Below are 26521 nucleotides of genomic sequence, written 5' to 3'. Positions count from 1 at the left end.
AGGGAACACAAATTAAATTAATATTAAAAAAATTCAAGAAATAATCATTGTACATCTATCATACATTTTTTTTTTAAAATTAATGAGATTTGTAACATCAACGAGAATTCATACGTGAATCATACAGATTAAATGATTAATTTTTTTTAAAAAATATATATACAAAAAATGTACATATAACATGTCTCAAAAATTATTTTATTTGCGCACACCTACCTATTTTGTACACGTATTGTAGATTGTACACACTCATATGATACGGAGAAAAATGATATTTACATAATAAATTTACATAATATTTAGTTGGTTCGGACGTATATGGAGTGGGATTAATGTGAGTGAAACCCACTAAATAGGTTCCATTTCATGTGAATGTGTTGTATAAAAATGGTAAAAATCTGGTTGTGCAAGAACAACCCTAAAATGGGTCACGTGCATAAGTTCCTGTGTGTACAAAATTTGTGGACAAATATCATTTTCCTTACATAAAACCCATAAGGAACTCAAAATACATTTAAAACCGTTAAACCAGCAGCCATTTCCTTTTCTGAGCGACAGAGCGAGAGAGATTGAATACACCAAGTTAGGGTTTTGTTCACAGAGAAGAAACGGAGAGAGAGAGAGAGAGAGAGAGAGAGAGAGTTAATGGACCGTCTTCGTCCAAGAGAAAGGCACGTCTTTTCTGGCTTTACAAAGGCTGAGGTAATCCAGGCCTGTTCTTTTCCTTTTATTTATTTTTATTTTTATAGTGTAAATGTAGCTGATCTTGTTTATTTGTATTATTTCTTTATGTGGGTATTGATTGTTTTCTGTGATTATGCACAAATATATCTGGAGATTGTATATTTATTGAAGATTGTATGTTATACAATGGTTTTATTTATTTATTTTTTTCATTTTTAACAAAAACAATTTGTTTTAATTTTTGTTTTTTACACTTAAGAAAGTGTTAGGGAGAATATCTTTCAGGAATTGTGTTCGTAATGTCATATATTGTGGACTCTAACACAAATTGCTCCTAATTTAAAACCTGAGAATCCTCCTTGTTATCACACAACACGGGTATTATGGGTGAACCATTATTTAGTTTTCATGGATCTGGCTGAAAGTTTACGAGAATCCTATATTCCTACGTGGGTTCTGATGCAAAATAAATCAATTTGAAAGATTATAATTGTCTGATTGGCAGTAAAACGTGGGTATTGATTGATTACCCTAGTCTTGTGGTACAAACATGAAAGTTAAGCTTATAAGTTGAAGTTAAGTCTCTTGGGTTCAGTTAAAACCGAATCCAAATACTTATATATATATATATAAAAAAAAAAAAAAACGAATCCCAATCGTAGAATTACATGTGCTGGCCGTCTGTGATCGTGATGTCTTAAACTCTAGGTTCTGTTTTACAGCAAACTTGCAGATATTGAGTCATTACCCGCATCCTATGGAATCTATAATTAGCTTGGCAGACTTGACTTAGCATCTCATGTATGTGGATAAATGCATTGAAATAATGATCTTTTAAGTCATGTACAAAACATTTGCCTATAATGCTAAAAAATTTCTCACTTTGTGATTGTGGTCTGAATTCTACCTTCTTTTTCGATGAAAATATTGAAATTTATCCTTATTGTGAACAAGTTCAAAGCATTTCTATGAATTTCAGCTAGTTATCCTCTGGATTTCTCTTAAAATTATCAGAATGATAGAAATAGATAATGTTCTTATGATATTGTGTTTTAATGTGATTTTGAAGTCCCAGCGCTTGAGTTGTGCACTTTGATTAGCTAGTTCATGTTCAACATTGTTTTCTATTGTATTATATTTTCTGTCGCTGCAATGATTTCTAGTCATGATTTTCTATGATGGTTATTTTCTCTAGATTTAATAATTTTTTTTTTTTAAAAAAATAAAATTGTTGTAGGCTTTTACGCTTCTTTTACTTTATTTATGTTTTCTTATATTAATTATTATATTTTTATTTTTTGCTGCTTTTATGATTTTCAGTTTTTTCTTCTAGTTTCTTCTAGGTTATATATATTATGTTTGGTCATATGTGTTACTTTCTTCTTTACTTGCGTTTCTGTCATATCTTTCTCTATTTTCAGATGCAACTTCATGCAGTATCCTGTTTTCTAAACTGATACTCTTATCTGGTTTTGAACTTTTCCTGTCACTTTTTTATAGTATGTTAATTTATATAAGAAACAGTTTCTTCTCTTCGATTGCTTAGTAGCTTTATTGAGAGGGAAAGGCATCATTATTGGAGTATGTGCTTATGGTCTTGTAGGGCATGCGCAAGACCTAGCCCCCCTGAGGAGCTGCATGTTGTTTCATATCATGATTTATGATTAGTTTTTTCCAATTGAAAAGCTAAGAAGGTGTGCCTTCAAAATGCACACATATTTGGTGTGATTTTTATTGTCTCATCTTCATCATGATTATGGGAAAGAAAATCCACTTTGACTTCAGAAATGAATTCAGCGACACAATATCCATTGGGGTGCTTAATTGGTTTGGTGAAAGGCTTTTTGAACCCTTTGTAGTTTTTTTTTTCCCCCCTCTTTTTCCCATAGGTGGAAGAAGATGTCTGGAACTTTATGATCTTTTTCCTACCAAGGCACACAAACTCCCATCGTGTCCATATCACATTGTAGAAAAAAATTGGTTGAAATTTGGATATAATCTAGTTTTTTACCCACTAGATCTCCCAAACTGACGTCCCATTGAGCTCTCTCCTCTCTCCTCTCTCCTCTCTCCTCTCAACTCTCATATTCCTTTTTCTCTCGCCACCCTAGCGGTGGCATGTGAAAGTGTGTCAAGCTAGGGGTTTGCTACGTTTTGTCATCCAGGAGCTCGGTTGTTGTGTGGGGTCAGAGTTTGTGCAACAGAGGTGTGCTTTTAGGTTGCTCTGGTTAGATCGTGAAGGGGCTTTGGTTGGTGGGTTTTGCGACTAAGTGGTTTCCTTCTCCGGCGATGGTACAAGTTTCTTCTGGGTTGACCGTTTAAGTTTGGGTATGGAGAATCGAATCTTCATAGAGGCGAAATCTTTTGCCTTCTAGGTGGATACAGGTACGACAGAGCTCTTGCTACTAGAAAGGAGGAAAAGCTATGCTGGGGCTGTCTCCTTTGGCCCGAGGTGTGTGGCTTGGCTGATAGAGATAGTGGAAGAGGTGTTGAGGCATACTGGAGTCGTCACCGTCAAGAGGCGAGGTAACTGGGCCAGTCGTTTTCTGGAGGTGGTGGTTCAGTTTGAGGGGGGCTGGAGAGGGTTTATCATGCTGCCAGAAGGTCGTGAAGGGCGAGGATAGGGTAGATTCTCCTGGAGTGAGCAAGGTTTTGGCTCTTTTGGAAGCCATGAAAGGTCCTCCCTTTTCTAGCCTTGGTCTTGGGGTGGAGCTATCTTTTGAACCTCCGGTGAAGAAGGCTCCCTCACAGAATCCGTTTCAACAATTAGTTGTAGACAACAGAGAGGTAGATGGTCATGCGGCAACCATTCCTTTAAAAGCTATTGAGGAGGGGGCTAGGGTGATTCAAATCAAGAAGGCACTGCTCTCTCTCCTGTGGGTGTGGAAGGGAAAATTCAAGAAGTTTTTAGGGGAATTGGACCGGATCATGGCTTCATTTTGGGCTGGCCTGGTAAGGTTTGGGCCGCAGTTTGGGCTGGGTTGGGCGCGCAAGCCCGTTACCATTCGCAAGCCTTGCTGGGCTGTTTCCAAACGGACTTGTAAGCCCAATCCCAACATCACGGATGGGTCTAACTCGGATGGGTCTGAGCTGAAGGAGTTGTCAAAGCTTTCAGATCAGGTTCCGAGAACACCAGAGGCGTCGGCAGAGGATTTGTCGAAGGTGTTTCTAATGGTAGGTGTAGTTCCGGTAAATCTGGAGGGGGATTTTAATGGGTCTGGTCCGTTGAGGTTCGATGGTGTCGATGGAGCCACCTCATCGTCGGTTTTCATCCAGACAACACCGGAATCTCAGGTCTCAGTCTTTCCTTTACAGTTATGGCGAGACTCAGTGACAAGGGTATACACATACTGGTAAGTACTTTCCGGCGAGGCTTTCTTAAATCTTAGCAGCCAGTAGTTATGGGTAAAGCTCCAGGTATGGCTTCTTCCTCTGTCCACTCAAATTTTTCTGGGTTGGTTCTGGAAGCTACGGACCCAAGCAAGGCCGTAGATACCTCCCCATCCGTAGTTGGGAATTCTAACACAGTGTAAGCATAGGCTGTGAGTACCCCTCAGAAGGTAAAGGGTGAATGGGAGATTCAAAAGTTGGATTGCTCCGTCAACTATGATTCTAAGGGTGCATCCAATAGGCGGGGGGAAAGGCAAATCTCTGAAACTATTTAGCATCGAGGGCTTTGGTTGTTTTTTTTTGGGCTTTGCTATTTTGTGGGGTTTGGGTTTGAGGGTTTGTGGGGCTTTGGTTGGAGGGCTTGGGTTTTCCGCTCGTTTTGGAGCCTCTTGTATTCAGGGGTGCCTTTCTCTTTTAATAAATTATTATTCATAAAAAAAAGAAAAAAAAAAGAATTTGGATATATAATTGGTTGAATTTATTTATTTATTTATTTATTTTTATTTTTATTTTTATTTTTTATTTTTTATTTTTTATTGTCTATCCTAATGCTACGTTAAAAGCATTGTAGAAAAAAAATGGGGAAATTGCAAAAGCAATCAGGAGAACAATAAAAGTTGATAATAAATGTGCATTGAACTAAATGGACAATATGAGTGGCTTAAGTACATGTGAAAAAAAAGGATGAATGGCTTACTGTATGAAATATGGCAGAAAAATGTCTGTTCAACTTAATATGGTCAACAAGTGAACTACTGGCATGATTGCTCTGCCATGTCAGTTGAAACATTTAAAAGTTATGCATAGCCAATGCTATGGTAAAATGTTTAGGCTATTGTTGAAGAATCTTTTTTGTTTTGTTTGGTATTGTTTTTAACTTTTCTCAAAATTTCAAATACCGAGGAAAGAAGTGTAGAAATTGTGTGGGGGTGGTTTAAAGAATAGTATACCCAAACATGAATTTACAAAAAAATAAAAAAACAATTGAAAAGAGGAGGACACCCAAACATCCTTTGTTTCCAATTTCTCGAATGGTTTCAATTCTGTCTTTCAGGCATTTTCAAAAGCTGCATGGTCCTTACTTTCAGGATTTTTTTGTTGTTGAGATTATTCTCATTACATATTTTTATTTGGTTAATGGTGTGTGCTAAGAAGCATGGTATCCTTGCCACTATCCTTGCAAACAGATTGAGAAAATGGAGAAATTGCTAAAGGAATCGGGAGAACAGTTGCTGAACCGGGAATTTTGTCAAAAAATTGCACAAAGTTTTAAGTGAGTCCTCTTACTTGCCTTGGTTGAATTGTATTATTTGGTTGGAACTCCAATAATGTGATGATTATTGTTTAGAGTTGCTTGTTCAGATGCTAAGCCTTTCACTTTGGCTTGTTATTTCTCTGCAGTCGCTCATCTGGTCGTGCTGGGAAACCTATTGTTAAATGGACTGAGGTGTTTACAGTTTCTATTCTTTATTTTTTTTTGTTTTTCCCATTTATTTATGTCTACTCAAGGATAGGATTATTACTATTTTGTTGCTACAATTAAGACGTGTTCTCTCTGTTTTGTGAACCGCTTCTTTGTTTTGATCACACCTTAAGGTACATAGTTGGTTCCAAAATCAGCAGCAAGATGCACAAGATGCCTCTAAAAATATGCATGTGCTCCCAAAAGCTTGCCCTCCAAACAGGATGGACGGACTTTCGCAGATGCCCCAAGGTCCATCACATAAGTGCTTACTACTTGGTGTTTTGTCTATAGTGTTATATATTAAAACCAAAGGTTTTTATTTTTTACATAGACTTTTACAACTCTGTGGCTGTGTGGACTGTGGAGATAACATGTCAAATCTCCTGGCTTTTGGTTTGTTTACTTATGAGTAAATGGTTTTTGGAAAGCATGGGGGACCCATTGTTATTGAATTCATGGTGCCTTGGTATCTTAAAATATACTGTTGTTACATAAAGCAATGCATCTGTGAATGCAGGAATTGATGGAAAATATTAGAGATAATAAATGCACATTGAAGCAAATGGACAATATGAGTGGCTCAAGTACATGTGAAAAAAAAGGATGAATGGCTTAATGTATGAAATATGGCGGAAAAATGTCTATTCAACTTAATATGGTCAACAAGTGAACTACTGGCATGATTGCTCTGCCATGTCATTTGAAAAATTTGAAATTATGCATAGCCAATGCTATGGTAAAATGTTTATGCTATTGTTGAAGAATCTTTATGCTATTTAGTTGCTTCACTATGTTGTAGAAGATATGTATTTTATGTGGATGAGGGTCTTTTATCGAGCTTCAAAGTGGGGTCTAGGAGTGGTGGTGCTATCAACATTTTTCACCTTTTGTTTGCGGATGACACCTTGATTTTTTGTGAGGCAAATTCTGAACACTTGGGGCATTTTGCGAAGTTTGTTTTTATGCTTTGAAGTGTTTCTGGTCTGAGGATTAATTTGACTAAATTAGACGGATGGCAATGTTATGAACGTTGAAGGTTTGGCTAGCATCTTGGGCTGCAGGGTATCTTCCTTAAGCATGAAGTATCTAGGTTTGCCCTTGGGAGCATCATTTAAAGCCAAGTCTATTTGGGATGACATCATTGAGAAGGTAGAGTGTCGTTTGGCTGAATGGAAGATGATGTAAGGGTGGGAGAGTTACCTTGATTAAAAGTACTTTAACTAATCTTCTTACGTATTTCATGTCCCTTTTCCCCCTTCCTATTGGTGTAGTCAAGCGCCTAGAGAAATTGCAGTGGGATTTTTTGTGGAGTGGTATGGGTGAAGAGTTCAAATTTCACTTGGTCAACTAGCAGAAGGAAGGTTGGGGGTTAGGAATTTACTTTTCTTCAACCGAGCTCTCTTGGGGAAGTGGTTGTGGCACTATGCTCATGAGAGAGAGGCTTTATGGAGGGTGGTTGTGGATTCTAAATATGGCAATGCTTGGGGTGGGTGGTGTTCTAATGAGGTTCATGGGCCGCATGGGGTGGGGCTCTGGAAGAATATTAGAAGGGGTTGGGGGGAGCTGTCTAACCACACTAGATTTGAGATGGGGGATGGCTCCAAACTTCTTTTTTGGCATGATGTTTGGTGTGGGGCTCAAACTCTCAAGATATCTTTTTTCAAACTTGCTTAGCATTGCCCGTTTTAAGGACGCTGCTGTGGCAGACCATTTGGAGCTTTCTAGTGCCTTCTCTCACTTCCTGCATCTAGTGATGGAAGTTTGCTTTAATCATATATGGAAAATTAACTTTCTTAGAGCGGCTCATGATTGGGAGATGAATCACTTTTCCTCGCTCTTCACCTTGTTGTATTCCATTAGAGTGAGACGGGACGATGATGATAGACTTCGTTGGGTTCCTTCCAAGTTAGGGTTATTTGATGTTAAATCTACTATAAGGTTCTTGTTCCCCATGATATCACTCATTTCCCTTGGAGGAGTATTTAGTGGAATAAGGCTCCTTTAAGAGTGGCTTTCTTTGTGTAGTCGGCCTCCTTAGGGAAAATCTTAACCATGGACAATCAAAGGAAACAACATATTATTGTGGTTCAGTGGTGTTGCATGTGCAAAAAGAATGGGGAGTCAGTAGACCAACTTCTTCTCCATTGTGAGATCACAAGTGCTCTTTGGAATACTGTCTTTAGTAGTGTAGGGCTGGTTTGTGTTATGTCGAGAAGGGTGGTAAATATCTTTGCTTGTTGGAGAGTGCCAGGGGCTAGTTTTCAGCTTGATACAATTCTAAAGATGATTCCGCCTTATCTAATGTGATGTCTTTGGAGGGAAAGAAACGGATATAGTTTTGAGGACCACGCAAGGACCTTAGTGGAATCAAAGGATCCTTTAAGACTCTTTCTTTGGCTTGCTACCTTAGATTGTAGTTTTTTAAATTCTCATGCTTTTTTAGATTTCTTCTCCGCTATATGCTAGATTTCTCTCTTGTATACTTTCTGTGTACATGGGTTGCGCTTTTGCGTTTTTTAATGAATTTGCAATTACTTATCACTAAAACAAGTATTTATGTGTTGTCTTCTTTCTTTATTTTATTTTATTTTTTATGTTTTACTTTTTTATTTTTAATGTTGCCATCAACATAATTTTATAAATATTTGTAAAACTTGGTCTATGCTATAAGATGGCAATTTGAAACATGATCATTAAATGATTGTAATTGAATTGAGGATGTCTGAATTGCAGGAACTCAGGACAGTGCTCATGACTGGCTTTTGCTTATTAGATAACTTCTAATTGGTAGTCATCTTGTTTTTGAAAATGGACCTTTGCCTTTTCATATACCTCTTCTTATAACTGATAGTTATCTTATTATGTAAACAAGTATGAGCTTGTGAGTTACTAAAGGTTTGCATTTTCGACTCTGTTTCTACTTTCTAACCACCTAAATGACATATCAAGTAGCCCTTTCTTTTCTAGCTTTGCAGACTTTCTAAACTTGTGTTCTTTTTCTCCATAGTTAGGGTTTTTCTTGTAAATTTCCTGTGTAATTGGGTTGCGCGCATATGCGCTTTTTAATGAAATCGATTTACTTATTTAAAAATAAAATGACATATCAAGTTCACTTTCATGAAACTAAACTGGTTCACTGTAATCTTCTGTAGAAGATAGTTCAAAAGCGGGAGAAAGGATCCCAGAATTGTCAGAGTTGGAATTTGAGGCAAAGTCATCAAAGGATGCGGCGTGGTAAGCCTAATAGTACTTCTGCCATTACTTAATAGTTAGAAGCTTTCGGTTGTCATTTACGATTTTAAGATTACTTTGTTGGATGCATTGACATATAGTTGATTACAGTCTTTCTGTCTGCTGCCAGCGTTGTTAAAGGTCAAAACATGATACAGGGTGTTTTTATCACTGCAAAGACTTGTGGCATAAGCTTTTTATATATTTAGTGATAAATGTTAAAATAAATGCAGGGGGAATATACATTAAGGATAAATGGAGAATAATATTTAGTTGCAGAATTAAATGAAGAAAATGTTTAGTATTTTGTTTTGGGTAAGGTAAGTAATAAGATAAACTAAAAAACAACTGTACAAGAGCACAGATGCATACTCCGGTCGCAAACAACATAAACCAACCTTAGATTGAAGGGATATAACAAATCTCATTCACCAAATGAACAGGACAACAATCGCAACCTACTTATTGAGTCCTCTAATTTACCCATGACCTTTTGGAGTCACCTATTTTCTTGAGATGATACTTGATCATGAAAGGTTTTTACTCCTTCACTAATACATGACCCTGTGGTGAACATTATGGGCCCTCATGGCTTTCTTCTTGAAGATTATGAAATTCCTCTCGCTTCAAATTGCATACCCTGCAACTGCAAGCATAAGTTTTTAGATAACATTGGGAAGGACTTCCATTTAAGATTTTTGAGTTATCTAACACAGTTTCCTCGTAACTCCTATGGTCCTATGGAAAATTGCACTAATCACACAGAAAGTGTCATATGCATTCTGAAAAGGGGCAAGTGATTAACAACAAATGATTAAGATCTTTGATGATTTGCTAACAAAGAACAATAAATCCCCAATAAGATGCCATATGCATGTAGCTTATCTTGTATGATTAACCTATCATGAGCTGCTAGCTATAAGATCAAAGCTTGCCTGGGAATCATCCTGCCATACCAGTTGTATTTTGCCAGTTCACCATTGGACTGCCAGTTCAAGGTATAGAGAATTTGTCGTTAATGTGATCCACCCATTTCACTCTTTCTCTATTTGCCCTAATGGGCTTGAAATAACTAGGAGTAGCTCTTTGTAACTTCAACCATACTAGGAATTGAGTAGATGGCCATCTCCAATTAGAACTCTTAGTCATAGCCTCAACTTTTGATTCCCTCCCTAACCCTAAAGCGTGTAGAATCCCTTCACCAAATTTACAGATTAGGGCCCCCCCATTATCACACCACGAGAAAGCAAATGAACCATCACCAACCTAATATTTAATCTTCTCAACAGCTTGAGATTTTTCTCCTTACTCATGAGCGAACCTGAAATTTTCATGTCCCAGAATTTTTTGTTTTGGATAAAGTACGTAAGCACCCAACATGCTACAGATTGGTCATCGTCACTATAGATATGCCACAAGTATTTCATCATAGCAGCGTGATTCTAATGTTCCGTAGTCTTAATTGCCTAGCCCTCCTTTGGGAAGACAAACTTGCTTCCAAGCAACCTTAGTCCACCTGAGCTAAAGATCATTTCCCCTTTGTATAAGAAGACTGTATGCAGAAATAACAAACCAAATAGAGCATGGATCATTATAGACATTATTTAAGATTTCAAAATATTTGAACTTGTTACACATTTTTGGACTAGACAATCAAAAAATGTGCAAGATTTTTAGATTATTATACGAAAATTGTATACAAAGATAACAAAACAAACAAAGCGTGGATCATTAGTGGTGTAGTTAAATTGAAATCAAAGAGAGAAATGTTTAAAGAGGTAAGATATTGAACAAGTTCTAGCTCAACAGGGTGGGCGTTAAGTTGTGGGTTCAAAACCTGTTGTATGGGTATAACATACAAATAGGACAAAAGATAACATATGAAACTTTGTTTCTCACTCTACTCAATGTAGCCTTAATCTCAACTACAAGGGATCAGCCCATTAATCAAATAAAAGTTCACAGTATGTGGCATCTGAAATGCTTATAGGCACGCCTGAATTTACAAACTAAAAATGCTCAATGTAACTTTTAAATTTCAAGGTCATTATGTTATTACCAACAAAAGAAAGGCTTATGACAACTGCCTATACTGGGGCAGGATTTGGGGCAAATCTGACTTTTATAGTATCAAATCTAGAGTTATCAAAATAATTTGAAACTTTCTATCAACTTTAAAATGAAATAGTGCTTATGAAAATTATATAAACTTTTCTCAGATAAATCTCACTGGCCGTCTTTCATTTCTTGACAGAAAGGTTGTTTGTGTCCTCAGTTAAATGGTTGCAATTTCAGCTCTGAAGGAAGAACTTTGGGGTTTGGTCAGCATTCTATGTCCAAAATGTAGATTCTGCAACCAGCCCCCTTGTATCTACAAAATTATGGTCTTTGAGCCTGCTACCAGAAGCGGGATTAACCTTAGTTATTTTAAATATATTTTTTTAATCCCCATAGGTAGCATTTTTTTTTGGTGATAAATAATGTATATTTCAAAAAAGCGTAGAGAGGTGCAACCCAAAGTATACAGGATGTATACAGGATACCCCTAATCCATAGAGAGAGAAGAACACAAATCTAAAAAATCAGAAAAAGTAGAATCACGTGTACAATAGGTAGCATTTAAACAAGCCCTGAACATCCCACCCCCACTCCCCCTTCCCAATAAAGAAAACACAAAAAAGTAGAAATTTAGACTTAATTAGAAAAAATAAAAATAAAAATTTAAAGGAGCTGAAGGCATCCATATCAGTTGCTGACCTTTTTTGCAGGTATAATAACAAATAACTTGATTCCTTTACTTAAAGGGGTCAGTAGAAAAAGTATTTAGTGAATATAAAAGTAATATATCACCTTTATAGTTGTTTTTTTTTTTTTTTCCTTTTTATAGAAACTTAGTTGAAACTGGCCCCCCGTTTCATTTCATCTTCTGGCTTAGCAGGTATGATGTTGATATGTTCGTTGCTCACAGATTTCTTGGTACAGATGAAGTTGTAAGTCTTTATATCTTAATATTTTGGTTTATTGTTTTGGAAGGATGCTGAATTTACAATAAATGGTAAAATTTTGCATGGGCTTTTAGGTAGAGTTAGGGGTTGAGAAGCGATAGCTGCAACCCCCCCCACCCGAAAACAAATCTAAAGAAAGAGAGAACCGGAGCAAATTACAATGTGTTATGAATACTTAAAAGCCAGTTCCTTATGCACATCTTGCTACCATAATTCATTTGATGAATTTTGTCATTTATTGAAGGAAGTTCGAGTCAGATTTGTTGGATTTGGTGCTGAGGAGGACGAGTGGCTCAATGTGAAAAAGGTGCGGCAACGCTCTGTTCCTCTGGAACATTCAGAATGTCATACAGTGAAAGTTGGAGACATTGTCCTCTGCTTCCAGGTGATTCAAAATGCGTTGTTTATCTTTCCTTCCCAGAAATGGTCTTCATTCTTGTTGTCCCATTTAATATTTGACAGTGTGTTTGGACTTTTAGGAGAGAAGAGATCAAGCAATCTACTATGATGCTCGTGTTTTAGAAATCCAAAGGAGACTCCATGATATAAGAGGCTGCAGGTGCCTTTTCTTGATTCAGTATGACCATGACAACACTGAGGCAAGTATTGTTTACCAAAATGCATTCATATTTTTCAATTGTGCTACTAGTTTTCGAACAAACTAATATGGCAGTGTTCATAATTAGTAAAATGACTAAGCAAAAAAATTGATTTATTAATTTAATTAGTTATTGCATGGCTTGTCAACTATATACTTAATTATTTTACCAATTATATAGATTGTCACGTCAATTTATCTTTTTCAATTACTTTGGGCAATTGATAAGAATGAAAAGGCTCGGTAAACTAAATGTGCGGATACTCCCTTTTACCAGGAGAGAGTTCGTTTGAGGAGATTATGTCGAGTGCGGTAAATCTTTTGGCTAATCTTTCAGATGGCTGTCAATTCTTTTTCTTTTTTTCTTTTTTTCTTTTTTTTCGTGCCGAGCTGCATAGAAGCAGTTGAAGACATAAAAGAGGCAGTAGTATATGTATACCAGGAAATCTATCAGAGATTTTGACAGCTCAATCCTTTTTATGTCCAAGCTGGGTGAGGATATGATAACTCGAGAAGCATATAATTATTATTATTATTATTATATATACATACAGAGGCATGTGCTATGGTATGGTAGTACCACCTCACCATAAATTTTCCGGATGTGGACGTTGATTTCATTGTTAAGTGTACACATTTTGTTTATACAGTGTACACATTGATATGGCTCTAATGGAACCGAATTTACCCCTTTCTGTTGACATTTTGGCCACACTACGACAGATATTATATTCATAGTCACTGTTTAAACTTATCTAGGGTGATTAGAACAGCAAATCTCGCAATAATTGCTTGATAACTGGTATATTTTTCCTTAATATAACGCTCAGAATATATCTGAATTGAGCCAAAAAAAAAACCTTAAGTACCACTCCACATAGGAGAGAAAAAATACATATAAAATCTCACATTGGACTCGGAGTTTTAACAGTGCTACAGGTCTCTACTTGGCTTATCATGGAAGGTCAACTAGATCAATGGATCAAAATATCCGAGAATAACAAATAATTAGATTCTTTTGGCCGTAACAAAAGAGTTAGCAAAAGAACTAATAATACCCTTTTTATTGTCGGGCAATCACTAAATGTGCACTGAAACCTCAAACTCGAATTAATTAAGCACAGTTCCTAGGACAATTCATCTCTCGAATTAAAAATGCCCACTTAAAATCATCCGCCAATATTCAACCCAATCATGAACCAAAAGTTCCATTGGATGGAGACCCTTTGCAATTCATTCCTTAGGCCTTCAATTCTAAAACTTCCTTGTCTTGTCACATAAGCCTTAGAAAAGCAAATAATAAATAATAAATATTAAAATAAAGCTAAATCATTCCCCCACTAAACCCTCGAAGGGACTAGTGGAGGGTGAATGGGTGACTGGCCACCCTCACCAGACCCTTCAGGGTAGGGTAGTCGCACCAGGCCCCAAACAATCAAGAGTCGACTGACTGCTCCCCACAAGACATGGAGTAGTTTTTGCAACCCTATGGGAGTTTCTCACCACCCCATCCAACGCTTTGAGGTTGCTGACCACCGGTGGCCAACTACCATCGCTTTTTATTCAACCTTTTGAACAATCCTCGTCAAGAACACTATCAACTAGAGGTCACAAAATCAATCCAAGCAATTGTACAAAAAGTACTTGTGTCTATTAAATGCTGTTGATTGTTTCCCTCTAGTCATGATGTGGAGACCCGTTTGCCAAAACAGGTAGAAAAGTGTGTAAGCACATACATGTTTATTTAAGCAAATGACCATCATGTTAACTGTTGATTGGAAAAATTAACCATGCGTAAGCTCAGCTCATTCTACAAATTCAGCAACTTGATGGGTGGATATCATCAGCATAAAAGCATTCATAATAAGACAAAGCCTGCCAAAGCTCAGTCTCCTGCCATCTGTGTAAAACTGTGAAATCAAAACTCGTCTAAGTAACAACTTCAGAAAATCATTCATTTTTTCTGAACTTTCAAGGGATACAGTTCAACCTAGCAAACCTGGGATGAGGTCAATGGAGAATCTTGTTTTGACAAATCAAAATTAGTTAAAAAAAAAAAAAAGTTACTAATTCATTTTTAGTCATATCTCTGAGACAGCTCAATCTTTCAGCCGATAATAAAACTAGGTTCAATTCATAATTTTTATAGCAAGATCATGGGACACAATGCTTACTTTCCTACACTCCCCCAGCTTGTCCGAGGAAAGCATCCAGCATGTTTACATATCATTTCTCTCACACACGCACAGGGCAAAATTGCCGCCTTATCGTCACCTATATAGTAGTGCTGCACTTCTACAATCAGAATGAATCTACATGGTTTTAGTATAACATAGAGTTGTCTCCATTGCAGATCACACACACACGGCAAAATTGTCACCTCATCGTCACATGTGGGAACCACCCTCAATACATAGTAGTGCTGCACTTCTACAATCAGAATCTACATGGTCTTCACCTCCCAAAAGGGTATCTGAGATTTACAGACATTAAAAATGAACACCTTGATTCTTGGGAATTATTTCACACGTTGGAACTCCAGGACTATATAAACAGGCATCCTTCTACCAAAACAAATGGGTTGGTATATTTTCCAGTACACCTAGAATAAAAGGAAAGAAAGGACAGAGGACGCTGGAGAAGAATAAAATATGTTCTTTCAATAACATTACTATTTGATCAACAAATGTACAAAAAAGAATGGCCTAGTTCCTTTATAAATAAATTCTTTTACTAATTTAGAAAAAAACGTACTGCATATTGATGTTATTGAATTTAGGACAGACAGTTGAAATATCCATAAATATTTATCATTCTATTCAAATGAAATAATATGGCATTATATTCATAGGAAAAAATTGCTTTTCTCAATGTTGATCTCATTCTCACCCATGAACTAATTCGAGCGTAATCTTCAATACAATTATTTCTACCATCATTACGATTCTTGTTGGTATTCAAACCTAAAATTGATGATCATGTTGCAAATCTCATGAATACCATAGGTCATCCTCTCACAGTGAGTTTTTATCGTCGCCCCGAGGGCCACCATGATCAGTGTATACAGAATGTCAAGTTTCTAAACGTGTAGAATGCATAAAATATGTAATACCCAAGAAAAAAAAAGGCTGCCATCTCTGAAATGATCCTTTTTTTATTCTTTTTCTTTTTTTTGTTCTGGGGGGGGGGGGGGGGGAAAGGGAAGAAAAAATCATCTTGGGGAAAGAAGTATTCCATACCCTTATTCATGGTGATGACCTGGGCATTTCATGGCACCATTGTGGATGAAGGATTTCAGCCACCATGAGTAGATCTCAATAAAGCCAGTCAGATTCCATGACATCCAAACAGATCCTGGATGCATGACATTTACCACATATTCAGCTCGCCTTATCTCCTCTAAAGAAATAATGAAAGCCATCTATGTGCATAATGAAAACAAGTCAAAGGTGGATCCTTACCATAAAGATAAGCTTGGTATGATTAAGCCATAAGAATCTTATGTTGTACCTGAATATAAAATTAAATTAGATTAATCATACTGCAACAATATTCAGATCCTAAACTATCAGAAAAATGCTTTCCACAAACTGCACATCAGAGAACTTTGCATTAAGTTTCCCAGTGACACTCCCAGGACTTACCAGTGGAAGACTAGAGTTTAATCTCGATACCACATTTTTAATAAAAATAAAAAATAAAAATCTACCATGGACACAAGGAGCTTGCCTTCAATATTTCTGCTTCCAAGATCTTGAGCAAAATTACTAACTAATCTTTGATGCTAAAGTACTCTGAAAATAGCACATTCACATTGCCAAGTTTTATGTAAATCAAGGTACACCGGCAAGGTGTCTAAATACTCGGTGTTCAACAACCAATCTAAACCACTACGGAAGCATTTAAAAGAATGCCAAAACATTAGTTGCAACTGACAACCACATCAGCAAATAGCCAACCGCTGCTTCCTCTTAGACAGTCAAATGTAATGTACATTAGCAATAATCATCCATGTATGCATGCCTGTGTCTGTGTATATGTACATACATACACTATAAGAAGATATGCACATGCACATGTGAATATGAAGAAACCTATTATGAAAAAAAAATGATATGAACTTCAGAATTTGAACAGATCATCAGCTTGACAATATGTACCAGAAACCAGTTCAAAATCTAAATCATAGAAACCACTGGGATCATAATCAAAATTGTGAGAAATGAATTGTACTGAAAAAAAAAAAAAAAAAAAAAAGGCTACACTTTAGCAAGGGATAGGAAAAACCAGTTCCATGATTTTGTTACAGACACAAATAGCAATTGCATATACTTGCACAAGCCATGCACATTAAGCGTCATATTGGTCGAAGGGGAGGTGCAAAAGTATTCGATTAAATTATAGCATGAAGAACAATAATAATAAAGAGATCATTACAAACTGTTGCCAAAGTGTACAACCACTTGCTCTCAGTTCAAGTGACACCCCAGAAGTATCTTCGAGTCCAAAAAGGAGAACTTTAAAATAGAAAAAGAGAACAGGCTGAACAGCTGAGAATGTCCAGAGCCCACAGCAAAATGATAATTGTACCTCCGAAAATACCATCAATAATCAGAATGACCTGTGCACATGCCTTCAACCTCGTGATTATTGTTCAAAACTGTACAAACTTTTTAATGACGGGTAGAAGTGATCCCCATTGCAGGTGGATATATGATTTAAAATTAGCCTCACAAGCATTTTGACACAATTGAAAGACAGTGCACGGGTGTTTGTAACAGATGCTATGTGATGGCGGCAATAAAGAAGAGTTTAGCATACATCATCTCCAAAATGCCATGATCAGTAAATTTGCCTTGAGAGGATCCTTAGTACCAAGAAGTACACGCTAAAAGCCAGTCCATGGACCGTAGAAGTGAGTGGTCAAAATAACATAAGTGGCATCCTAACAGAACTTTGGCAGTTCATGAAACAGTACGACCATAGCACATTGATGCAATATAAAGATTCTTTGCCCATTTCTCCTGCATAAACACCATGTAGAAATTTAAGTTTCAGAGACAAATGACAGATATAAAGAAAATAGGGAGAAAATGATAAATCTAAATAGTCTACCTTGACATGTGTGCTAGGAAAAGCAGAAGTTCTGAGAGTCTCTTGAGTTTCATCGGCCGGTTTTCTTCTTGGAACACTGAGAACAAAAGCAGCTTGGTCCAAAGTTGCTGCCATTGATGTGATGCGGTAACCACCGTCCCACCTTCGATGAATACCTTCACTAGGATAGAGAAAATCTAGTTCCACAACCTGGGAAAAAAAAGTCATTTAATTTTTTTGTGCTACGACATAGCATTCCTAGCAAGCAGTGATCCAGATAATCCAACAAAACCTGGTCAGAAAATCCTGCACCACGAGACATAACAATTGCCCATTTACTTCCAGCAGTGGCCATGGCAGTAACATAAAATCCCTCCCTCCATTTTTTGTTGATCCACTTGAACGGAAATGAATCGCTGACTTTATAGGACTGCTGTAAGTACTGTGTCCCTAAATTCAATGAAGCAAAAGAAGTTAAGATGGGCAGATAAAAATCCTGTTAAAATTGATATTGCTCAAAGACATTTTGACTAACCCTTGGACATTACAACTAATGAACTCCCATTATTAGCTCCTGCTATTGCACTGATATAGTAATTCTTTTCCCATTGCTCCATAATCCATTCCTTCACAGAATTAGAAGATAGACAAGATTAATTTGTTGACTTCCAGACTTAAAATGCTGCAGGCATTAGAAATTAACATCTATATAGCACAATTAAGTACAAAATTGCAATGCATTTAATCAACATGTAAATTCTGTAGTTCATAACAACTGCTCTAGATGCAAATAAGACAAGATTTTATATTTCATAGACAACAGTTCTAGATGCAAATTTAACAGATGCAACCTTGTGAAGAAAGCAGGGTGAGAGTTCATGAACTTGGTCAGTAAAGCCAGTGCCAGCATCCATAATAAGGGCCCAAAGGTTTGAACATGAAGACACACTACTGATAAATAACCCATCTTCATTTCCTTTTTCAATGTGTTGGGAGAGCCTTACTTCCGCCACATTATAGTGATATCTGCAACAGGAGAAGAAAACATCAACCTCTTGCCACACACTCGATGATCTTAATGAGTAACATCAATCGCATACCTTTGCTTCATAGGCCGACGAGCATTGTAAACACTAATCCATTGTGTTGCAGGCATCCCCATTCGAATCTTCTTCTTCGGCTGTTCATCATCTTCCTCCTCCATGGTTAATCGTCCTCTCTTATGTCCAACCTGAAATATAAGCTTCAAAATAACAAGATACATGTTAGATAACTCAAATTGATTTTTATTTTTCTTTATTTTTTAGAAAAAAAAAATGAGAGAAAAAAAAAAGGTTTGAAGAATATGTTGTGTAGCTAAAAAATTACCCCAAATTTCCAATTCATTCCCTTGAAAATTGTGTACCATGATCGTTGTGTTTTCCAAAACACTTCAGATTGGTCTTTTTCCCTTACACCATCTAGTGGAGTGACAGAATTGGCTGATGTAGCAATTTTTATAACGATGTTACACTATTTAGAAACTAAAAGGCCAACTTAGCAACCAGAAAAGATCAGCAACATGGCTCAGTAATTCCTCCCACCACCCAAAAAAAAATAAAAATTAGGAGCCTGTTTGGCAACCTGTTTTAGAAACAGTTCTCTGTTTCCAAAACAACAAAGCATGTTTTATAACCATAATGAGGCGTTTGGCTACTTGTTTTAAAATCAAAATCAGGGAAAACAAAAATCAGACGAAACACGAAAACTGGAAACAAGTTCAACCTGTTTTCAGAAACAGGTTGAACTATTTTTTATCGAAACTGATCAAAACACGCGGAAACTTTGTGAGAAACCGTTTTCTTTTAAGTGCACAGTACTCCTATAGTCTTCAAGGTCGGCTGTTCGACTCTTTTCAGCTCCGCTTTCCTTTTCTTTCGTTTTAACGAAGTCACAGAATGCACATTCTCTTTTGTTTGACAGAAGTCACAAAACCCACCTCCCTATTCTTCATCTTCGTCGCACAGTCAGGCCGAGAACCAGACCAAGAGGAGTGGGTGACGCACGGTGCAGGAGAGCTGGTGCATTTCAACTAGAAGGCTCTACGGTGGGCTCACGGCTGGGAGAGACCAAAGCTAGGTGAGATTCTGTTTTCTTTCTTCTCTATGATTTTGGTATATACCCAATTGGTTTAAAGTTAGTAAAGTTGTTTTGGGGATTTATTGTGATTTGGCCGATTGGGTTGAGGTCGATTTCGGTTCCTCGTCAACACCTTGTGAGATTTAGGTTTGACTAGTTGGTTGAAGAAGCTCTAACCGAATGGGTGTTTAAAGGAAAATGTTGTGGTTTGTCTATGATTTTGATTTGTCCCCTATTTCAGTTGGAGGGGACCTAATTGAATTAAGGGTTTGATTTGGGGATTTTTGGGTGTTGATTTTCAATGGTAAGGGCCGGTTATGGCTTGATCGATTGTTGTTTTGCTGTTTGAGATTTTGGGTTTGTTGGTTGGTTATGTAGCAGAAGTAGTGAGGATTGATGAGCTTCCTGTTCAGATTTTCTGGATGGCCGAATGGGTGTGCATAGTTGCTGGGTGTTGTATATTTTGGTAGCTTGATTGTGTTGTGGCTGAATGAGGCTAAGGATCGGAACAAAGGAAACTTTGTTAGAATTTGGTTGGGTTGACCGGTTGAGTGGGGGGAAGGGCTATTTACTTGGTTGTTTTAAGTTGTAGTTGATTGTACTGTGACACTTGAAGAGTAGGCAGTTTAGTGTGTACTGTTTCTATACATAGATTCAATGTACTGTCTTATGAGGTACTGAAGCATCAGAATTAGTTTTCATTTTTTATTTTTAGCATACAATGTTGGCGAGAATGATGATAGGTAGTAAAACTATGATTAGTTTTGGGAACATCATGTTCAGTTACAAGCATCTTTTTAGTCATTTTAGCCCTTTGCTTGGATGGAATATTGCACCATTGCAAAACAATGTGTTGGACAAACTCATCTTTCTAGTCCATCTATTCTTGCCCCCAGTTAAGGATGATATTACTTGCAGGCATGCACTACCTCTGGCACAAGATGGCTGAAACCACGCCTTCTACAGCTGGAGGAGAGACCTTTAACTTAGTTAGCTGAAAGCAACAAATGTCCTTATCAAAGTCCTTGAAAAATTTACATGGAAACTTTTCTTCTTAGAGCTCCTAGGGTTTCAGTTAAGAGAAAGCTCAAAAGCTATAATTTATTGTGGAAAATTTATTCAAGGTCTATGCCATTGGAATGGGAATCGTCTTTATCTAGGGCAGTCAGGTTAATTGCATTAAGAAGTTGAGCAATGCCAATGCCCGGCCTTCCACCATAGGGGTTGGGGTGTAACTCAGGCTAAATTTCATCTGGCTTGATTCTCTACTAGTCAGTTGTAGATCCATTTGGATAGACGTGCTCGACTTTTAAGAATGACCTTGCTATATTTCTTTCCAAATGGATGAATTTTCGCTAGGTTGTGATTCCGACTTCCTTGACTGATGCAACTTATAATTGTGAATCATGAAATTCATTGTCGTGTTATGTCTTGGCATGAGATATATCTGAAGTTTGTTAAAATAGTTTCTTTTAGCTATTGATATAATAAGCATTTATATAACTGCATATTGTGGTTTTCTTGTTCTCTTTCTAGGGTGAGTGGGTCCTGAATGTTGTGGATGATTGGATTCCATGTGAAGCGCCTGGTAAACCCGCATTTGCCACCAGCAGGAAGTTCAATGAGCTCTGGGTCTCTATATTGGAGAAGGCATATGCCAAATTATATTGGAGAAGGCATACGCCAATTTCATAATATTATGCAGAAGAATTTTCCACAACAACTACACATGTGGCTTGTGTACGTCATCGCATTAATTCAAACTCTTCAAGAGTTATCTCCTCAAGACTTATCAACACAAGCACTGAAGATAAAGATAAAGAGGAAGATAGCATAAGATGTCATTTTATCTTTGCAATTGCAGTAACTGTATATATCAAAGCTTTCTCGATTCTATTGTTAACACTTATCAAATACTCTGTAATTATCTATTTATACTAAATAAAAATGCAATAGAAAATTCATTCTGCCAAAATCTAATTCAATTTATTGATTACTTCTATCTCAATTTGTGTACTATTGTATGTATGTTGGTGTAATACAAAGAATCATTTTTTTTTTTTTTGTCTTTTTTTATCCTCCTAAAGTTTTTGTGACTTTTAAAATCACAATATTAAAATTCAATAGTGATTCATCCCAAAGCTAATGGTGATTTTGAAAGCAACATCAACTTTAAGAGGATAACAAGAAGAATAAAAAATAGTTCCTAGCATATTACTCCTATAAAAAGAAGACAAATCTAATGACATAAATTTAACAAAATTCTGTTTGGAAATCACCCAATAAATGGAAAAACAAAAAATTGAAAACAAAAAATATATAGAAACGCCAAACAGTTTTCTATTTTCTTGTTAAATGAAAACTGTTTTGAAAACAATTGTCCAAACGCCTCATGTACTGTTTTCTGTTTTCAAAACTATTTTTGAAAGCAGTTTACCAAACACTTTTTTAAAGAAAAAACAACAGAAAACAATTTTTTGTTTTTGTTCTCTAAAACAATTCTCAAACACAAAAACAGAAACCGATTTACCAAACGAGCTCTAGATGTCTTGGTTGCTGGTTAGGCTTTCTTGGTTTCAAAATGTGCCACATCATAAAAAAGAAGTCCAACACTGAATTCTACCACTTCAGTAGATGGTGTAAAGGAAACAAAAAAAAAAAAAATAGTAAAATGAAGATTTTTGTAAAAACATAGACCAATTTGACAGGCGAAATATTCAAGGATTAAACTAGAAATTTAGGTGATTTTCAGGGACAATACATATACTTTAACTTTTAGAAATATATCTAGAGCTATCATGCAGTTGCAAGAACACTAAAAGTACCTTTTGAGCACCATCAGTGTTTATTGGCCTTACATCTGGATTTGGACCGACAATCCCATCAAAGAGAGAGATATATTTTGCATAGTTAGGTTCTTCGTCAAACTTCAAATTTACCACATACTCAACAAACTGCCGGAAAGGCTGCGGACAAAAGCAACACAGAGTTTCTGGGGACGTGGCCATTTTCTTCTTGCTAACAAGGAATCCTTTATTTTCTCCCTAAAGAAAACACATTGTTAGAAGAAAAAGCACAGTTACATACAAACTTAACCCCATTGAATTTTGAAAATTTAGAACCTGATATCCTTGCCACGGCAACCGGCCACGGAGAAGAAAAACAAGAGTGTAAGCAAGAGATTCTAGGTCATCTCTCCTGCTACCAGTTCTACCAAGATGAGCATGTACACTAGCATACCGGACAGTTCCCCTGGATCACAATATCATACAGCAATAAGAAATACAAGAGTTTCATGGTAAGCTAAGTTCGGCAGACTTACAGTTAAATTATTATTTTACCTGAAAACATCAGGACGTTGATCATACTCAACATGCAAGCCAGTTGTACTGTCTCGCCACCTGGTGGCTGTAAGGTCAAGACATACAGAGAGTAACAACACATCAGTACTTCAACTTCCCGGCCTAGTAAAAAGATGCCACAGGAAGGGAACAACAATTTAACTTACCTAATCCAAGGTCCACAAGAAATAGCTTTTTTTCTTCAGGAGTCCTAGGAGGACCAAGCAAAAAATTCTCAGGTTTTACATCCCCATGGACATATCTGCCAATGAGATCAGCAGCAACATCATAACCACACATGCATTGCAATGATGGGAGACCACTCAAACACTAACCATTCTTATCATGTACTAGCTGGCATGATTTAAGTGCAATAATTATGGAATACTGTCTCACATTGTTTAATGTAAAGGTTGATGGGCCCTGAGAAGAAAGCAATTGCTCTTCAACTATGGCACCCACAATACCCAGATAATATTCACCACACTGCCATCACATCTATAAACAGGTCCCTACAAAATAACGGGGTGTGAGGGCTTCGTGGACATTGCGCCCATGTGCCATAACTATAGGATCTAATAGTCTGAGGAGATTCCAGTGTCAAAAAACTAACTCTAATCCGTTTAACAAGAAACAATTTATATTTGTAGTTAAAGAAACAGAACATAATCAGAATTGAAATAAAAGTATCACCCCCTAGAGTGCATCTTCTCTAATATGGAGATAGCCTCAATGGCAATACATGCCACCATGTCAATAGACATCCTGTAGTCAAAAAGATAGAAGTAAACATTAGATAGGCAACAATTGATCCATTCCTGAATGAATAAAAAGAACGATGAATTTCAGCCATCAATTTCAAAAAGAAGCTTACGTGTGTGAGTTATTATTCCAAACATCCCACAAACTTGGCCCAAGCATATCCATGACCTGGAATCAATATAGAATTATCTTAGGCATTCTAAAACCAGAACTAATACACTATGACTTCATTACTATGAAATCAAAAGGAACGTATGAAAGTGAGCAACACATACCATAATATAGTAGTCACCTTGCCTGCCCTTATAATGAGCTCGTGGAACACCATGACTACCACCAAGTGCGCTGCACAAAACCCGTTAAAAGTTGAATTAAAACAATACACACACAAATATAGCAAGACTTCTACAGTGAAAATGCAATGTACAGATCAAACATATAACAAGCACTGATAAGAGCCTCACTTGTAAACTTGCCACTCATATGGCGGTCCATAATTACATCCTTTACTACTCCTATGCTCAAATTTTAAAGCTACCTGAAAATTTAGAGAGATCACGCACTCATGTTAACACCGAAAGTATCCAACATATTTACTAAAGAAAGCAGATACACCATATAGCAAACATGTATACCTCTACAGCTCCAGGGCCAGTTCTTTCGTTTGAATTAGTAGGACCAACGCGTCGACCAACATACACTTGTCCAAAGCCTCCTTTTCCCAATTTTTTATCTACTCTGTACACTGGGGAACCACCGACTTGGACCTGTTGTAAACAAATCAAATAATACAATGAGATCTCAGAAAGCAAAACAATATTGCATGCAAGTTATAACTAACCCATGAAAATCACGGTTCTTGCCATTGCATTTCCTCCCCAAGTTTTTATTGCTTATTACTATGAATCCAGGCAATCTAGCTCCAACTGACTAATTTTGCAATTTAAAAAAAAAAAAAACAACCCAGAGAGGCAATTATCAAGACCTTAAGCAAATTGGGGGATGAAGAAGAATGAACATGCAAAAAAGAAAAAGAGAATCAAACTCAGATAGACGAATATCTGTATTAAAAATTTGAATTTTTTTTACTTTATTTCCTAACAACCAAACAGAGCAAGACTCCAAAAACCAAAAGCTTTCCTCATTTTTCTTCATCAAGAACACAAGGGAGCTGCGATATTTAGCTCTCAAAACGCACAGCTGTGAGCTCACCTCACTCGACAAAGCCCATAGGTTCTGATATTGAAAAACAGGTAAACAGAACACTCACAATCAAATTTTCATTCCCACCCCTTTCCCTCAGCTTTCCCACCATCCAAACAGAAACTCAGAAAAAATAAAAAACGAAACACGAAACAGGAAATTAGAGAATAGAAAGACACCTTCTCAGGGAGAGGAGCAGTGCTGCCGTCATCCTCGGCCCCCGGGCCCTTGTCTCCGCTCCGGCCTCCGGCGCCGCCGCTATCGCAATCATCCATGGCTTTTTCCTCAACTTCCTCTCTCAAAACTCTAATGCCCTCCTCTCCTCCTTCTTCGTCCTTCAACGACCTCGTTTCGGTGACGACCTTGCGGCCTCTCCTCCTCACACAGACGCCGATCGCGTTCTTGTTACTCGTCCGGTTCCCCTTCTCGAGCGAGTTCGAACGTTCAGTAGCTTGTTCTTGTTGTCGGGTTGGGTAATCGGGTTCGGATCAGGGTTGTTGGATGACTGTTTCGTGCGTTCTCGGCTACGCAGCTCAGGCATCGTAAGGGTGATCCATGAAGAGGGAGAGGGCTTGGTGACGATGTGGAACCAGTAGATTCATGAAGCTTCTAGAACATAATCGATCTCACTGTGGCTATGTCTTTGTGAAATACAAATTACAAAAGGTTGTGAGCCCAAGAGAGAGAAAATTGAAATCTTCGAGTTGGGAGATGTGTGGAGGGAAATCAAAAAGCAATTGGGAATTCTACAGATTTCTATAGAGCCCTGAGAGATATAATAATAAAGAGGAACGGCTTTCTCTTGGTTTTATTTTTCCTTCTTTATTTATTTATTTTTTAATTCTTTTGGCTTTCTTTCTTGAAATAGAGATTATTATTTATTATTATTCTTCTTTTCAAATGCCAAGTTCTACGAAGTAAGTAGTGATTTGTATACAGGGGAATATGAGATAAGAAATGAATCATCGAGGGTGATGTATATATTATTATTGGAGTTGGTAATATATAACATTACTCTAAATTTTAAAACAAACTTCTTTATTTTGGGTAATGTTATAGTGGTATGATAAGTTTATAATTCTTGTACAACTCTAACAACTTTTTTAAAGATCAACCGTTAGATATGTAGGACCCACATGTAGGAAAATAGGATCCTCATCATAACCATTGCCACCTGCATCATCAACAAAATCTATGCAATTGTGGGTTATTACGAGTTAATATATGAGTCCACTGTCTCAATAAGTATAAAAGTTACTAACTTTTCACTGTGAGTCGACTTTCCATTGTATACATGAGTTTACAATAATAGTTATTATTGGTTTAAACATTTCTTTTTAAAATACTTGTAGTTGATGAAGTAAACACTGCAGTTATGAAAATCATTTAAACGTAATATCTTAGCTATGCGTATATTTGCACATCCCAAACTTGTGCTTGGAAAGTGGAAACGTACACATACAAACCCATCCAAGTTTACACTTCATACAATATAATTTAATTATATCCATATACATACATTTCACCACCTTTTGGTAAAACACGAGCATACAAGCATATCTAAGCATAAAATTATATAGTCTCTTAACTCAGCAACACCCATATACATGCATTTCATCCCTTTTTGGTG

The 26521-nt window shown here is 36.9% G+C and overlaps 2 protein-coding genes across 9 annotated transcripts; one reads left to right on the top strand and one right to left on the bottom strand.

Moving 5' to 3' along the window:
- The first annotated feature begins 513 nt into the window (after window positions 1-513).
- Window positions 514-13074, top strand: LOC133871353 (protein SAWADEE HOMEODOMAIN HOMOLOG 1-like). Of its 8 annotated transcripts, none has more exons than XM_062308795.1 (9): window positions 514-702; window positions 5262-5347; window positions 5476-5521; window positions 5671-5788; window positions 8692-8773; window positions 11709-11760; window positions 12020-12160; window positions 12255-12374; window positions 12651-13074. In XM_062308795.1, exons 1-9 carry the CDS (start codon window positions 646-648, stop codon window positions 12687-12689), a joined length of 741 nt encoding a protein of 246 aa, XP_062164779.1. In that variant the 5' UTR covers window positions 514-645; the 3' UTR covers window positions 12690-13074. The 8 variants fall into 8 exon arrangements, with proteins under 8 accessions (XP_062164779.1, XP_062164778.1, XP_062164777.1 ...); XM_062308794.1 differs by having other exon boundaries at window positions 514-711; XM_062308793.1 differs by having other exon boundaries at window positions 514-711; window positions 11706-11760.
- Window positions 13075-16747: 3673 nt separating this feature from the next.
- Window positions 16748-25667, bottom strand: LOC133871352 (casein kinase 1-like protein HD16). Its single transcript, XM_062308787.1, is given in 17 exon segments — window positions 16748-17397; window positions 17489-17677; window positions 17760-17917; window positions 18003-18093; window positions 18319-18493; window positions 18568-18710; window positions 22411-22629; window positions 22708-22837; window positions 22927-22993; window positions 23094-23188; window positions 23620-23691; window positions 23801-23856; window positions 23964-24033; window positions 24153-24226; window positions 24324-24455; window positions 25071-25312; window positions 25315-25667. Coding segments are annotated over 17 exon segments (2091 nt in total). The 5' UTR covers window positions 25433-25667; the 3' UTR covers window positions 16748-17337.
- Between the last annotated feature and the right edge of the window lie 854 nt (window positions 25668-26521).

This window comes from Alnus glutinosa, chromosome 6 (assembly GCF_958979055.1).
Source record: "Alnus glutinosa chromosome 6, dhAlnGlut1.1, whole genome shotgun sequence".
Taxonomy (NCBI): Eukaryota; Viridiplantae; Streptophyta; class Magnoliopsida; order Fagales; family Betulaceae; genus Alnus; species Alnus glutinosa.
This window is presented reverse-complemented; position numbering and strand designations above follow the sequence as displayed.